Below are 16,987 nucleotides of genomic sequence, written 5' to 3'. Positions count from 1 at the left end.
ACCAATGCGACCATTTGCGACAATCGGTAATTTTCGACGGTCGCGCAACCTCGGCTAGTCGGAAGTGTGAACGGGCCGGTGACCTCGCTGACTCGAACCGGGGCTGCCACGTTCACATTTATTTGTTCGGCAAGTTCTGCCTCTTTTTCCTAGCATTAAAAAAAATAATAATAATCAAATTTTGCGCCAAAACGTCACTGTGACGTCACTTTTACATAGCATCCACCAGGGCGACTTCACGAAACTCATGCCTCACGCAGTTATCACGCAGGTGTATCATGTGTCTATTCTATTACCTATACCTTGCAAAAAAGAAATGTGAAAGTGGGAGGGGTGATGTCAGCGTGCGTGTAGTGTGAGTAATATTATAAACGTCGCATTCAATTGTGGCAATTTATGAATCTCTTTTCATTTTGACGTTAGGTTCCAAGTGTCTGCTACACGTGTGATATCGGGAACGTCAACGTTAATTTCTAAATCTACTGCCCAAGGCCGCGGCTGCGCGTGTTGTGCTTACCTCTTGCGCACCCGTCTGCAATATTCCGCCGAAACAGTTGCCGAAACAGTTGCCGAAACAGTTGCCGGTGCTCCACTTTACCGGTGCCTCGAAGACGCTCTCCTATGAAGCACATCAAACGATTTCTATTCTCCGCACCAAGCGCCGAGAGGGCGATGCAAACTGTCGATCCTTTTCCCCTGATGGACCTTCCTGAGCAGCTGATCGAATACGTGCTGTCGTTCGTGAACCATAAGGATTTGCTGAAGAACTGCCGTCATACGTGCAAGCTTTTTCGTAACATAATTGACAGCAACGGCTTTTGGAAGATCAAGTGCCTGCGGGACGGCAAGGTGATCCCCGCTTTCTGCCTGGAAGAACTTCCGCCGCGCTACTACCAGCGCATCTACATCGGCAATCCTTACGGTCGCAACTTGCTCCGCAATGTACACGGTGATTCTCCCAAAGGTGGGCTTATGCATTTGTCTCTGGCTTTTGGAGACCGAAATCATTTTCGTTCCTTGGCAAACATGTCTATTACTTTTCACATAAATCAAGAACAAAATAGTGCAACATTGAGTGCTGCTTTGAAAGAATAGTAATATTTGCCAGGGTTGATAATATTTATAACTATGTGTATGCTAAATTAAGCTGCACTATTAGTTTTCCACTATAAAAAAAAAAAGCTCTGCCATTTGTTGACTTGTGCTGTCGCATTCATTTTTTGCCATTACTCTTTCATGTATATATCTGTGCCCCTTTTCCTTTCCGTCAGGTGCATTCGCGTTTTGGCAAATTTTAGAGAACGGAGGGGACGGCTGGAAATACGAAGAAACTCCGAAGGGAGCAGATCCTTTGCCATTAGGTAAGCGTTTCAAGAAAATTTATACATATTTTCTTCACTGCTAAAATGGTACTCACACTACTGGTACCGTGTTCACCATGTGTAAAATCTAGCATCTGTTTGTAGCTTTTGAGAGTAAAGCCTCCATTCAGAAGCATCATCCCACGGCAATCCCCTAGCTAGAGGGCTACCCACCCACCAACATGCACATCCGCTGCCAACCTTTGCCCTCACCAAACTATACCCTCTGAAATTTCAACCTCTACCAGCAGACCTACCTCCACCCTCCCACAGTGCCTCCGCCCACTGTAGCTGCTGAATGTTAAGAAGTGCCAATATCCAATTCAAAGGCATAGTGGGAAAGCCAGCTGCCCTGTAGAAGCATCATCTTTGGCCCCTTACACACCACCCTACGAGCTCCGTCCGCTTTCAGCGTCAGGAAACATTTTCTTCTTTATTAAGCCTCGGAGCCTCGGCTTTAGAGTAGAAGTGTTAATAGTGTAAAAGCATCGCAGTAACCAAAGAGGGCGAACTCAACTGCTTTCATAGCATTGTGGCATCGATGTATTATCGTCCTATAATTTATTTAGTTTTATTTTTGCTAAGTTGTGGCTAGTTACATCGGTGCTAGGTAACAGCTGTCTGTAGCATTCTCAAGAATGCTGAACCCTGTTGAGAGCACCTGTTTTGTCAGGGTACTGGAATCTGACACATTTTAAAAGGTATTAATTCTGAGTAAACATCTTGCCACCATGCAGTAGATGCTACAAGTCTTAAGGGAAGGCTTCCATAAATATGCTGTTCCCAGGCATTCGACCTGTCTATGAAGTCCTGGAGGCCTTTGCCTCATGAAGGCCCTGGTAGTCATATCACTGTGCAGATTCTGATTTTAATTTCCTGAATGATTTGCTGCTTATGGCTGTGTTTGTAAACAAAGATCCCACTTCTCTCTCACTTAAAAAAGTGGGTACAGGTATAAGATGCCTGCTCTGAACAGCTCAGCACCTTGTGGCTTAATGCAGAGTAGCTTTACTGATGGCGGTAACTTAATGCGATTAGGGGTTATTGGTAGAAGCTGACTGTGGCACCTTCAGTGCCATTGCTGTACTCTAATGTAAGCCGCAGAGCTTCTATTCAAGTTCCGGAGCCTTTATTCAACATTTTATTGTGGAAAGAGAAGTACTTCATAGTGGTTGCTTAAACGATGCTCCATAATTATATTCTTTGTGGCTCTTTGAGTTGGACAGTAGCAGGCTGAGTTCATGCAATGAAACTGGATGTTATAACCTCTGAAGCCTTGATTTTAAATATTGCATCAGAGAAATTTACTCTTACTATTAGGATTTAATGGCTTCTGTATTTTTCCGTTTTTAATTATGTGAATTTGTTTTACAATGTGCTGATATACTTCAATAGTACACCTGTGCTAATCATTTTTATTGATTGTTCACAGTTATAAGGTCAGCAAATGAATGCCGTGCATTCAGTTATTTTGTATGTCTTTAAGCATGCATCCTGTGCATGTTGCACTTTCTAGTTGTGTGTATGATGCAGATTGCTGATGGATTTTTGCATGCCATTGCAGAGAACTATACTAGGATACAAATGAAAAAAAGAGAAGGTAGTTGCTAACTATGAGCCATGGCACACAGTGTTTGTGTCACTCTGCGTAACTGTTAACAGAATCGTTTTTTGAGATTAGACCACTCCAAAGGAGGTAGAGGCATTGAAATTCTTGAGCTTATAAGCTTGTCTAATGCTTAGCTTTTTATTTAGATAACCAGAAAAGCTTTAGTGACAGCCTGCTTTCTGTCACAGAGGAATTGTGTGCGGCAGTTATTGCAGCCTTCATTTGTGTCCGACTATAAAAGGCAGCATTTTGTAGAGTACTCCTATAAATTTTGACCAGCGGAGGTAGTTATTATACCTTGTGGTCACAGTACATGAGCCTTTTCTTGTACTTCACCTGGCTGCCGTGGTCAGCGTCGAACAAATGACCTTGGGCTCAGCAGCCAAGTGCTATAGCCATTACTAACTTCTCTTTATTTTTTTATCACAGTGGCTAGCCTGTTCTTTCCCATATTGAAGGCCACACTCTGGCACACCCCTCGTTCATTTTCTCGCGCTTTTCAGGATGCTTGTAATAAACTGTGTAAATGTCCCCTTAAAAATTGTGCGCAAAAGTGAAACAGTGTTGTTCGCTTTCATTGAACTTTTGATCGGCAGCACATTAGATGCACTAAATGGCGTGCCGGGCCTCTGCAACTATGGCACTTTTATTGTGGAAAGGGATCGCAGGAGGTCCCTTAAAAAAAGTGTTACTTCATGCCATTCGATATAGCAAATGTTTTCTTGAACAAGCGTTCGATAAACACTAACAGCACTGCTATAGTTTTGCATGGGATTTTCAAGGTGATATTCTGACCGTTTCTTGTAAGTAGGGGCTAATGTGATGCTCATTTGAGTTTTTCTCGGCAATGTCCTGTGTCTCTCTGCACAAAGCTTTCCATGAAATGATTGTTCACAAAATAGCCATTCTATATTACTCACATCATGTATCTCATGACTGTCAAAGTATTATAATAGAAATAATGATTGAGAGTACACTTCTTTCATACTTTTTCTCAGCATACTAACATTGCATGGCTTGAGCATATTCTGGATTATGCTGTTTTCTTCCAACAGAAAAACAAGGATGCTTTGCAACCTCATATGGTCCATGCACAAAGCTGCAAGTCATCAACCTTGTGGGTGAAGGTGTTCTTCCTGTAATACTGGACAACTACAAGCCAGAAATTGAGGTCTCAGAATGGTACGTGTGAAGCATTCAACAAATGTTGCTATTTTGTGAATACTTTCATGCAACAAATACATTGAAACAGCATCTCATGACATTTCGTACTGGAAAACTTGAGACTGTTTGGGTTTTCACCGTCTCCAAATAGGAGTTTTTTGTTCTCTTAGGGGGTGCATGTGTGCTTGTCAAAAGAAGGGGGGGTGTTCTTGATGATTTTATGCTCACCAATATGTTCGAAACGCCTAATAGGGTGATAAACAACCTCTGCTGTTAATAACAAATGTTGAAAGGCTGGAAATGGCATAGTACATCTGTTGCCATGCAATATATGCCCCCTGGCTATGATACATTCAACCCTACGCTTATGTTGTTAGTACTCCCTTTTTTTTGTTGTGAACGAGGGCACCGCTGAACGAGGGCACCGAGAGAGCTGAATCAGGAATGCGGGCAACAGGAACGGGCGGGCACTTCAACGTCGTCTACTTCGTCCCATTTCGCTCCTTCTTCTAGCTCTAATGCACGTGTCAATATCATGAACTGGTATAATTCATATATGAGGCCAAACTATAAGCTCAAGAATTTCCATGCCTTTGGCTTATTTGGTATAGCCAAATGTCAAATACTGATTTCGTTTACTGTTCAGCATAATAATATATGTGCCTCTACCATGGCACATAGTTGGCAACTGCTGTTTTTTTAAGTTGATTTAAGTGGCTGCTTAACCGTGGCCAGTGAGGCAGCAGTTAATAGTCGCACTTAGAGGCGCACAAATGTGTCTAGATGGCTTTGCATATCCTGTTGACATGGAGCCGGAAGCAGGGCTGCCGGGCATAGTGGGAAATCCCCTGTTTGTGTGGACGAGGCTCTTTGCTGTTACATTGGCACAAGTAGTGTTACCCCCAACTTATTTTTTTTTTGTGTGTGTGAAAAAAACACGACAGCCTTTTTCATAAATGTAAGTTGCCATTCAGAATGGCAATGTTTTGGGTGATACATGCTGTGTATTTTGGGATACCTAAGTTTTGTCTGTTACATTTTTTCTTTGTAGGCATGCAGCTCGATTTGACTGCGGTTGCGAGTATAGGCTGACCGTGTCACTCCTGAATGACAAAAGGAAAGTACTGCAAGAGTACAGCACTGATTCCATTGTGACAGAACAGTGGCTGGGCCGCGAGTGGAGTCAGGCAAGTGCTCGCATTCATTCACATGTCTGCAGTTGAAGCTCTTCAAAGTACTACATATCGTGAGATGTAGTCTCTCAATGCAGTTTTGAAACACAGGCTTATGTGAGGTACAGTACAGTAGAACTTCATTGATACATTCCCAGGCCATACCAGTCCATACGACAAAATCGAAGGCAGTAGAAGATCTCTCATAGAGTTACACAATTTTTTTCCTGGCTAATGCATTCCAGAATGACACAGTCTCTCATTTACTGCGTTCAAAATGTCAACAAATTGTAGTCGTATAATACGTTTGGCAGCCAACAGCACATGAGCTGACATATGAGTCGCCTAACCTGGGTGTACGCCACATGAAAAACTGGTAAACAGAGGCACTCACCCACCACAGTGGCTTCTCTGCAGTACCTAGGTGCACGAGGGCAAAGCATTAAACAATAAAAAGTGACGACGAGCCAACATACGAGAGTCTCGTTCCCGTGGAGACACGACTTGAAAAGAGAAACATGGCGGCCTCTTTGCAGCGCCTTGGGGGCATTGGTGAGAGGGAGGCCACCATTTGAAAACTTCAACTTTGCACTTATGTACGAGCCAGCTGGGTCTGGGGAACGTAGCATGAAGAGGAACCACGCAGCGACAGCCAGTTATCATAATGGCTTCTTCACAGTGCAGTAGTGTGAGGGGACAAAGCATCCAGAAACAACAAGAAGTAATTCCTACTCGGCATTGATGTCAGTGTACTGGATTTGTTGATAAATCTCTTCCTCACTGAAGACTGAATTCTGCACCCACTATAGAAAGAGCTGTTCATACTTTGTCAAGAAGTGCTAGCCTACATCTTCACGCAATGAAAGTGTCAATATTAAATGCCTTTGTGCTTCATTCAGCACTTACTTTTTTCAATATCGGGCAATTTGGATCTTATATTTTCCCGGATAACACTTCTTTTTTTTTTTTCTTCATTTTTGAAAACATATTAACTAGATTTTACTGCAATGTCTCCCAGTACCTTTTTTTGAACGTTGCATGTCGTGGGATTTTGTTTTGCGTTATCAAACTCCAAGATACTTTGCCAACATTTCATTCTAATTACCATTTGTAAGAAAGTCATCTTTAAGGCGAGCTCCTCCTAAACGGAGAAACAGCGCTAACAGACTGGGTGAGTGGAAAGATGAGACAGGCAGCGCATGTGTCTGTTTAGCCTTCCCACTCGTCCTGTCTGTTAGCACTGTTTCTTCATTTCGGTCAACACGAACCAACCTTCCCGACAAAGCCTTCTTCTTGAGCTTCTCCTCTTCTTCACTTTCCTTGCTACAACTGGGTGAGGCCAGGAGGGAACCCAAAAGCATTTGTTCGATGCCTTTAGCATTCTGCTGTTGAGCCCTCTTATTTCTCAAGTTTGAACCCTTATCATGGCAGCCGCATTTCAGGGGAGGCAGAATACGTAACCTTCCACATGGTTCGCAATACTGTCAGTGTGCATTTAAGAATCCCTAGCAGCTGAAATTATTGCGCTACGTTTTCATGCCGTCGGCGTGGCACCGTGCCACGTGACCGCAACCTAGCAAATGTCACGTGGTACAGACTGAGAACTGGGCCAGGATTTGGAGGAAGAAAGAAGAAAAAGAAGTAGAAGAAGGAAAGAAAGAAGAATTAAAAAATAAAAAGAAAGAAGGAAAAAAAAGAGGAAGAAGAAGACAGATGACTCTGTAGTTGGTAGAGGCGAACGACAACAGCGAGTTTCTAGGACAGAAGGTTCGTTCAAGCGTTGTGACGGCGGCACATTAAATCCAGGTGTCCGCAGAAAAATTTGCTGCAACACACAGCTTTCACTCTATCACTAAGTTGGAGCCATGCTTAAACCCCCACAATTTTTTTCGAGGCCATTCGTTAGGCATTTTTGTTGCCCGGGGGCAGCTTTGAGATGTTAAACCACTATTACCACCACCAGACCGAGAGAGCAACCAATCTCCGCTACAAGTAAAGTTTGATTAGGAGCACTGAAAGTTATATAAACTGCACTCTTACACTATTTTCTCCTCCTTTGCTTCACTGTGTAAGAAAAATTTGCATAGACCAGGAAGTACTACTATTGCCCTTGGCCAGCGTCACTCATTGGTAAATGCATTGGTAGTTCAGACACACCCTTTTGGAGTGAGAATGCTTGTTTTTGATCAGATAAGTTTAATTTTTCTGATATGTCTTTCATGTGGCAATCTCATATATATTCTAACGCAGCAGTCTAATGCTATTAATATTTGGCTCTGATAATTTTTATTCCACAATACAGAAGTGCCATTAATATCAAATATAAAGTGACAGGGCATGTTAATTTTATTGGGACTTTATAACAGGAATTACTTCTCCGTTGCACCCTGCTGCGGTGGCTGTGGTTAGTGCGTTGGACTGCAGAACCGAAGGACACAGGATTACTCCCGGCTGCGGCAGCCACTTTTTGATGAAAGTGAAAAGCAAGGCACCCATGTACATAACCGTGCTATGTCAGTGCACATTAAAGAACCTCAGGCGACTGAAATGTCTGTAGCCCTCCACTACGGCATGCGTCATAGCCTGATTTGGTTTGGCACATTAAGCTCTTTAAACCAACCAACCTTTTCCATTGCAGTCCTGTATCAGTTTGCTTGAAAAAGTGTTAATAGATTGTTGAAGGTCTGTAAGATTTCATTTTATTTTTCTGTTTATTTAAAGAGAATGCTGTAGATACTGCCTTGTAATTTGATCTTGGCAGCCTCATGTATCATGCTGCTACTAACTGCTGCCATTTTGTGGTTAGAGCTTGGCATCTTAGCTGTTCAGATAGAAAATGTGCCCCAAAGCCTCACTTCCTCTTTTGCCGCAGTTGCAGTGTTGTTTTTGATACCAACTTACTTTCGTTTTTGTTGTTTGATGGTATCCTTGAGAAAGCATATTGTGTGACCCGTGCAGTTGAGCTGTGGGATTGAAAAGGACAGAAAAGATTGGACTAGCATTGCAGACTGTTCCTGTTTCATTTCCCCTCACATACTTGATTTTAAAACTAGGCTTTAGCTTCCAATTGAACATGTAATGACATGCTCATTGGCAGCAGAGGTGATGTATTTTTAAAGGTAAAACAAAACTAAAAGGAAGGAATCGTAACATTTTGTTAGAAAAACATAAATTGGTCATTTGTGAGGCACTATCATGCTTGGAAGCAAAGTTTTTTCTGAGGCAGCACCGTGTGGTGCTGCTCTTTGTTCTGGAAGATTTGTTATTCTTATTTCATCATCAGCATAAAGGTGACAGAAACTTCATGATGCTGTCGACACTGATGCTATTTTATTCTTTTTTGGGGGGGATGTAGTTAGCTGTAAAGGAAAAGCAAAAATGGAAGTTGCAGAGCAGATCAACTCAACTGTAGGCTTTCATATGAAACAATTGGCGATGTCGAGTTGACTCTCTTGTGTTCATCTTGTTACAAACCTAAGTTAAGCACAGCTGGGATCAGCGGTGAGAAGTGTAAGTACTAAATAGGCATGGTTAGTGCAGAGCGCAGTGACGTTAGATGATAGTGCCAGGTGAGCGCAGTTGTCGAGGTACTGCAGTGCACGTGAGACTTCTACACAAATGCTGTGTTGTAGACCAAGCCGAACCCACATAGAATGCTGCTTGAGTCATGCCAGATTTCAGCAAGTAGAAATTGGCCTGTGTCAGCAGGGTACTATATACACTCTAATCACAGTGAGACCACAGTTTCTAAAAATGGTAACTTTTAAGCTTAAAAAGGTGAAGAAATGAAATACAAATTTTGTCATCACCGGCCAATCCCACAAGTAAAATGCATGCCTTGACGCTGATTTTGAACTGTGAGTCTTACCACCATTCAGTTCAAAACGCTGGCAACCTGAACTTTTCAGTAAGGATGTCGAGAGTTGGATTCAACTGGTGGGAAGATTTTTTAATTCACTTTCACCTGGTGCTGGACAAATGTGAACATAGCCAGAGAATCAGTTTTGACTGAGGACAAGAGTTGTCCTCAGTGTCCCTTTAACAAGTTTCGTTCAGCGGTTTTAGAAGTATACTACCAAAGCCTCTTGTGTGCCCCTGCCCCATGGTGCCACATGTGCTTTAAATGAATCTTCCACGGTTAAGCTTTTTCGAGGCATCTAGAACAATGTTATCAGCAGCCATTCAGTTCAAAGAAAAATAAAATCGTGCTTGGTCTCGTTTGTTATCACTTAGACTAATTCGTACTGCCCTTGTAGACCATGACACGCAGACCGCAGGCTGTTTTCAGTTTGCTCTGAACTGTGGTATATCATTGGTAATGGTATATCATTCGAGAAGGCTTAGGAGCCCAATGGAGCAGGGGTAGAAGTGATCGTCCGCCATCTAATTTTTCTAGTTGATGCCTGTGTCAAACCAGTGTATTTGCAGTGCTGAATTTTTTTAGTGAATGTAAATTTTCTCCTGCAGGTCACACACGTCTTTCGTGACTACCCCTCAGGCGTCCGTTTTGTCCAGTTCCAGCATTCTGGGACCGACACTCAGTTCTGGGCAGGCCACTACGGCTCTAAGATGGCAGGAGGTGTGGTTCGCATTCGTGGACAGAAGCAGGAGGCTACGAATGCAGAAGCTTCTTTTGCATAGCTTCCCTCTCTTCGCAGTGTTGAGCTGTTGATGAAAATGTCACTGATCTGCTGTCTTCTGAAAAAGTATTTGCGGGTGAAGCATTTTGGCTTATATACGAGTGTAGAAATGATATGGAGACCTTCGTTGGAGTATACAAATTAAGTCCGCAGGGAAGCTCCGCCCACATTTCTTAATGTAGGTAACACAAAATTGCTCCTTGAGAAGAAAGTGGGCCAATGCTAAGTTTTTTTTTTTTATATATCAATGGAGTAATCTAACTATAAGGTGAAATTAGAAGCACGATTTTGGGTGTTTTTGGCTTGTTTAAACGGCTGGTTTGTTTTACTGTTTTGATTGGTTAGTGGTGTAATGCAGCACCTTGTTGACCATGGTCTGGTGTTACCAATTGCTGTTGCATCCAGCTATATACATAGTAGTGCTCATATTATTATTTTTTTTGCCAAGGCTGCCACGGGCACTACATTTGCAGTATAATGTAAAAGTATTTTAGTTCCTCAAAATTAGCTTTCTAACATTTTATTTGAGTACAGCTGTGAGTTTGTGGACAAAATGGTTGTAGTTCTTTGATGTTTGCTGTAACGAGTATTGCTCTGAAGCTCTGTGTGTGTCCACAATGCTCATGGGGCCAAAAGCCATAGTGGTACCTAAACATTCAGAGGGTGTTATCTGTCATGCCTGTGTATGACATTACTAGTGGTTGTTAGAATGCCAGTACATTGGAATTGGTGTCTCTGCATTCTTACAATTGAAGAAATAGGTATGTTCCGCTTTCTTCCTGGCCATCGAAAAGATTGGGGTTGATTAGTTTGAGGAATCGCGAAAGGCTACTGGAGAGCTAGGTAGTGGACCAAACAAGCATTATGGATTCAATATGAGTGCCTTTCTTTTTATTGTGCTGCTCTATTTTTTACTTGTTTTTAGCACTGCATGTGGCTGTGATGTTTGCTTTACAGGTTTATTTAGGCACGATTTTATTTCCATAAAAGTTTTGATTTGCAGTTTGTCTGTCCATATTCACGGATGTATACACTGCTGTTATGCATGACAACTTCTTAACTGTGAACTTTTTCAATGTGGGAAAAAAATACACTTAAGGCAGTGCTTCAGTTAATTTAATGCACAATGTGCATACAACTGTACTGGCGTGCTTCGCACAAGGTTTTCGTCCAACTAATGAATTGAGCACGCTCAGAAAGTTTGCTCTCTCGGTGTGTCTGTAAAGGTTGGTTTGTTTCTGCAAGTGATTTTCCAGTTGCGCCACAATGCCTTTGTAAGCATGCATTATGATCCTTATGTGCAAAATATAATTATGATGCACATGTTTGAGCTAAGCATATGCTGGCATAAAGAATGGTGCCTTGAGGGATGTTTTTACAGCCTCTGATTATATAGCTTTGTGGACATCGACTTGTATTTTAGTGGTGTGCCTCATGGCTGTTGTGAAACTATTGCGTGGAATGTATGCAGCTCGTTTGTTTGTTGCTGTTGCCTTAACTCGAAATTAAGAAAAATGTGTCAGGAAAAATATGTTCAAAAATATGATGCAACTGCTTTTTGAGCAGCGTTCAGGGTGGTGTCATACCATATGGCTTCCCACTTATCATCCTTCTGCTAGTCAAATTAAAGGCTAGTTTGCAGCAGAAATTCGAACTGACTACTTATGTACCCCCAACTGTATGCCGTTTTGTAAGCTTAGGTGTCCACCAAGAAGTAAGACAGCTACTGCGCCTTCCTCTCCCCAAAAACCGAACCAATTAAAGACTTTTAACACTTTGCCAAACTCCTCGCTGGGGTGGCACAGTGGTTACGGCACTCGATTACTGTTCCAAAGAATGCGGGATTGAATCCCGGTCTTGGGAGCTGCTTTTCAATGGAGGCGAAAAGCAAGGCACCCGTGTGCTGTGCGATGTCAGTGCATGTTAAAGAACCCCAGGTGGTAGAAATTTCCGGAGTCCTCCACTACGGCGTCTCTCACAGCCTGAGTCGCTTTGGGACATTAAACCTTACAAACAAGCCGATCCACTTTGCCAAACTCCATCCCAGCCATTAAGTGCCAAAAATTTGCAGAATAGAAAAGCAGTGCTAAAGGCTTTATCGTGTCTGCTCTTAAGGCGAAGCTTAAGTATCCTCCTAATTCTTTTTCAGAGTGATGAATACTTAAATTTACCACTTTCTGTTATTGTTGGATCATTACTGAGTAATTGAAGGACCAACGAAGACATGGAGAGGAAAAAAATGCTTGTTTTAGCACCCTTATTGCCATGGGACAGTTGCACCCAAGATCACTTGTCCAATTTCCATCCCTGACTTCAGCATTTCACCAGCAGCAAAATGCAAAGATATCCATATGCATACTGAGGTTCCAGCAATATTTAAGAATCCTGTGTAATTTGAAATTTTTCAAAGTCACTCCTGCTGTGTCACACCTCGTGGCCTAGAGTTTTTCCGTGGTGCGTGAAGCTACATTAAATAGGCAGATAAATAAGATGAATGCTTGGAATGTAAAGACAGAACATGGTTTGTTCTTGGGCTATTTGCGACAGTGATTCAGCAATGCGCATGCTGATATTGCCTCTTTTCATGCAACAACACTGAAAAGTGCTGTATAATAACTAAGTAATTCAAACAGACGTTGTTACTAAAATTAGCAAGGTGGAAATCGAACCTGCCAATAACCTTGAGAAATGAGTGCTACCTTTTGGTTGCGCAAGAGCGTCTGCATGGCTTGGTTAAACAGAAGCTTTATAGATGCACCACTTGCTGTGGTGGTGCAGTGGTTAGGGCGCTTGACACCTGTGCCCATGGATGCGGGATCAAATCTCGGCGGCCACTTTTTGATGGAGGCAAAAAGCAAAATGTTCGTGTACTGTGTGATGACCGCACTTTAAAGAACCCCAGGTAGTTCCACTGCCTTCCACTACAGCGTTTCTCAAACTGAGTCGCTTTTGGACTTTAAACCCCATAAACTAAACCAGATATCTTTGTTGGGTGGACCTTCACATACCTGGGCAACTTACCGTGGTATGTTGATGAGAATGCAATGCGAGATAATAGAGACGCAAGTCTTTGCTGGTTGAATATATGTCATGGTACAGCACTTTGTGGCACTGCAGAAATTAGCCCTTTGTAAGCCCTAGTTTTATGTTTTCTATTTGTGATGCCCTCAGTTCAATGTCAGCTACAGGGACATTTGGGGCCCTGTGATTGCACGTGCATTGTATGTGCACTAACTTTTTTTTTTTTTTTGCCTTTTTCTGAAGATGGTAATAGTCCTGGCTTTGTTTCATGAAATTCATCCCACCAATGAAATTACATATATGGTTCCCAAGACAACTTCATTGTGCTTCCCTGTGATATTTCTCTGCTAGGGCATTACAGTCATATTGCGTGGGTTTTCAGTTGATCAGATTTCCAGTTGACCGGCATCCATTACTTGAGTAGAGTTTCTGCATTGAAAAAACAAGCTGTTGAAAGTTTAACTGCACATTGTCCACTTAACATAAAATGAGAGCAATGGAAAATCTGAAAGACACCTTGTGCTATGCAATATCAGTGCATGTTAAAGAACCCCAGGTGGTCAAAATTATCCAGAGCCCTTCACTGCGGTGTCCCTCACAGCCTGAGTTGATTTGGGGCATTAAGCCTGATAAATTATAAACCATAAAAGGGCTGGTAACTGCGATTATGAAATTTCACTGCTGTTTGAGCAGCTATATTTCCAGACAGGACTGAGCTGCAGGAAGATAAGATAAACTGTGAAGATAAAAGTGTATGAAACTACCAGTATCAGTTCAATATTAGTGCTTGGTACTGCTGTGTTGGCCAATTGTCATTGTTTTGTCATAGGTTGATCTGTGTTACCACTGGAGACATACTCGAGTTCTTTGTTTGCAGTTAACATCTCGGCTGCTTTGTCATGCATGCAGTTATACAGGTCATGCCAGTAATATGCCATGCACATGCAGTTACTGCATAAGAATAGTGAGTGCAATGTAAAAGCCTGGATGTTTTGACAATGTAGGCATTGTTCAGTGAGAAAAAGCATGTTTGCAACTTGCGCAACTAGGCAGAACTTTAGCACATTGCGGCTGATGCATACCTGTCACCTTTCTTGTGTGTGATTGTGTGAGCATGACAGGTCTGTTGCGAGCGTGATTAGAAGTTTTTGAGGATCCAGATGCCCAACCATATGTGATGGGATGGCTGCTTGTAGTGGAAGCCTGTGTGTGGCTTATGTTGGTTATCTGAAGTCTTATGGCTGCGTAGGATTAGTGAGAGGGCCGAATGCCACTCCTCAGTTCCTAGTTCCTACTAGATGTAACCATTTGAAAAGTGTGCTGTTATTTGTAAATTGTGGCTTGTTGCTTAAATAGTTTGCGCCTCTCTACATTTGTCTGGGGGGACAAGAGCCGTGGGCTCTCTTGCTTTCTCTGCAGTCAGCAACTTGGCTGGGATGGATGGTCTGGATTACAAGTTTGCTGTGTGGGCAACTTGGTTTTTCCACCTCTCTTTTATTGTGCACTTCACTGACTCAGGCATGTACCTGAGTTTACTTACTGAGTGTTTCAACGAACACTTTCAAACATTTATAGAAATAGGGAGTCCGAAAGAGAGAACATTTTCAGGAACGCACGCTTGGCCCAAAGTGGTCATAATTTGATGTGAAAACTCTCTTAATCATGCAGATGATTAACTAAACTCACAACGCCTTAGACAAAACAATGCCATACCATTTTTTGAAGCGAAGGAAAAGTCATTTTCTGTATTCCTGCAGCATGAGGAAAAGTGGCAATTGTTTCTACGCAAAGGCAAAACTGAGTGCATGAGATGTGCAGAAGGCTTGATGGAAACACGCCATCTGCTAAAGACATGGTAGTGAGTATGGTGCCCAATTCTAAACGCATGCGTTAGCCTGCTACGACATGTACATTCTTTTGCTTCGCCGCTTGTTTCAAGTAAAATCAGTCGTTGCCTAGTTATGTAGTCATTATTTTATAGATCAACAGAGGAAATGAAAGTGTATGATATGGGGCACGACCGAGCAAGCAGTTCGATTTAAGAGTCATAGTCGTTGCAACACATCACCTGCATAGAGCCACTTCCAGTGAGCTTCCTGTGTGTTGAATATGCTTGGTTGTGGTTTTATGTGAAAAAAAAAAGTGCTGAATTTTCCGCGCTGTAGCTTGAAAAAAATGAGTTTTTCTTTGTTTCAAAAGTTGATGTGGCGTTGTGCTATCCCTAGTTTCAAACTCCTCATTTCCACCAACCATGTCATTGTGTTAAGAAGAATGTTAATTAGTGACATTTTCTATTAATTACAGGAGTTCTTAATTATGTCCACCACAGCACGTTTAATTTTTTTTTTTTTTTTTTTTTTTTTGTCATTTAAAGCTCCCATTTGAAGGAATTTTTGGAGGTGTTTGCTGAAACACCTGTATATTGTATATATGATTCTGTAGCTCTTGAGTTGAATATTTGTGCAGGTAACGGAAAATCTTGCATTGTGGTTGTGTTAATAAGCGTATATATATCTAGAGAATCATTACAGAGGTGACTTACTGAAACATGTCATTGCTGCTTTGTTTTATCATGCTCATCATAGTCATATGAAACAAGCATTGTTCCTTTGCCTATGCATGATAAACAACACTATATGTAGCTTTGGGTTCCGCTACTTGTGGTGCCAGTTTGCTTGTGAAACATGTAGCCATATCTAAGCAATTTGGTAGATGTTGAAGGATCTGTTCTCGTGCCTTACGTTAAGTACACAAGAACGAAAATAAAAACAAGGCACTAGAGAAAGATGCCAGCTGTGTGAATAGTGCAGTGTGCTTATGCTGCTTGCTTACTGTGTGCCTGTTATAGAGGAATATTCGAAAAAGCTCCACGAAGTGGTTGACCTCATTGACTTCTCTCAGTGTAGCTTTCCGTGAAATAAAATGATAATTATTGCTCAATTCTGTGTATATTTTCTGTAAGCAGGTGGGACTTAATTCCAACACAAATGTATGTCAGCAAAATGCTTTGTGAAAAAAAAAAAAACACAAAACACATATATGTTTCACTGTCACAGTGACATTGCGGGTGTCATGGGCATGCAGTGGAAATAGTTAGTGGAGAACTCGTGCAGTCCTCTGCACTGCTGCAGAAGATGCTTTGCATTATTTTCTAAGCTGGCTAAGCTAACCCTAGCATGACATACACATTTAAAAAAGTGCAAATTTTTTCAATTAAAAGCGCAATATAAGTGAATGCAGATAGACAAGCATGTCGTCATGGATGATAATCATGGATATCTAGCATCCTCAAGGGATCAAGAGATGCAGACAATGCTGCATGGTGTTGATTTTGCTAAGCATTTCAAGGTGGTGATTGAAAGTAGTGTTGTAGCTGGCTTGGTTCACATTTCTGGCGAGAAGATACATTCAGCAGGGAGTGGGGGGGGAAGGGCGGGAGTCGACATTTATCTTAAGGTGCATAGTAGGTACTCTTACCAGCACATTGAGGCACAAATATCAGAACATGTTGTGCTGTCATGACAAGACGAGCAAAATTTCTTGGAGACATTTTATAACGTAACACCCTGTCCCCTGTTCTGTGATCATGACTGCCACACTTGTTGATGGCCTATAGAGGGGCCGTATTTGGTGTTATTTCTTTTTTCGTAGGTTATATCATACTGGTATTAGGCGCACACTATTGGTTACTTTGTACTGATCTCTAATAGAAAAATATGTTGTGCACAGTTTAAATGAAGAAGTATAGGTGGCATGTTGATGTTTGCAGGCAAGATGGGAGGTGGAACAGGAGGGGACCGTGAGCATGAGATCGTGTTGTCGGGTATGAGAAGGTAATGGAGTAGAAAATTTCTAACTGGTTTAAGGAACAAATACCCAGCTCGTGCCAGTTGGTTCCAATTGCCTCACAATTGATTACAACTGAAACTGAACTGGGATCAATTGGGAACTTTTTCTTAAACCAGTTAATTCAAGTTTATAAATGCATTTTAATATATCGGGTGCCTGTAGACTGCAGTT

General features: G+C 42.0%; 1 protein-coding gene across 2 annotated transcripts; it reads left to right on the top strand.

The window, feature by feature from the left end:
- Nucleotides 1-235: 235 nt before the first annotated feature.
- Nucleotides 236-15,907, top strand: LOC146191654 (F-box only protein 6-like). 2 transcript variants are annotated; one of them, XM_084602176.1, is made up of 6 exons: nucleotides 236-355; nucleotides 424-964; nucleotides 1,272-1,361; nucleotides 4,026-4,152; nucleotides 5,186-5,321; nucleotides 9,774-15,907. In XM_084602176.1, exons 2-6 carry the CDS (start codon nucleotides 622-624, stop codon nucleotides 9,945-9,947), a joined length of 870 nt encoding a protein of 289 aa, XP_084458302.1. In that variant the 5' UTR covers nucleotides 236-355; nucleotides 424-621; the 3' UTR covers nucleotides 9,948-15,907. The 2 variants fall into 2 exon arrangements, with proteins under 2 accessions (XP_084458302.1, XP_084458301.1); XM_084602175.1 differs by having other exon boundaries at nucleotides 284-964.
- The last annotated feature ends 1,080 nt before the right edge of the window (nucleotides 15,908-16,987 follow it).

This window comes from Amblyomma maculatum, chromosome 4 (assembly GCF_055883805.1).
Source record: "Amblyomma maculatum isolate TAMU_Amacu chromosome 4, ASM5588380v1, whole genome shotgun sequence".
Lineage (NCBI taxonomy): Eukaryota > Metazoa > Arthropoda > Arachnida > Ixodida > Ixodidae > Amblyomma > Amblyomma maculatum.
Note: the sequence above shows the minus strand (reverse complement) of the source record. Positions and strands in the feature narration are given on the sequence as shown.

What these genes read in the sequence shown, in the direction of transcription:
- LOC146191654 (XM_084602176.1), top strand. Translation starts at nt 622, where the DNA reads ATGAAGCACATCAAACGATTTCTATTCTCCGCACCAAGCGCCGAGAGG. An exon ending in AGCAGATCCTTTGCCATTAG is followed by an intron (nt 1,362 to 4,025) that starts GTAAGCGTTTCA and finishes TTCTTCCAACAG; the next exon opens with AAAAACAAGGATGCTTTGCA. An exon ending in GAAATTGAGGTCTCAGAATG is followed by an intron (nt 4,153 to 5,185) that starts GTACGTGTGAAG and finishes TTTTCTTTGTAG; the next exon opens with GCATGCAGCTCGATTTGACT.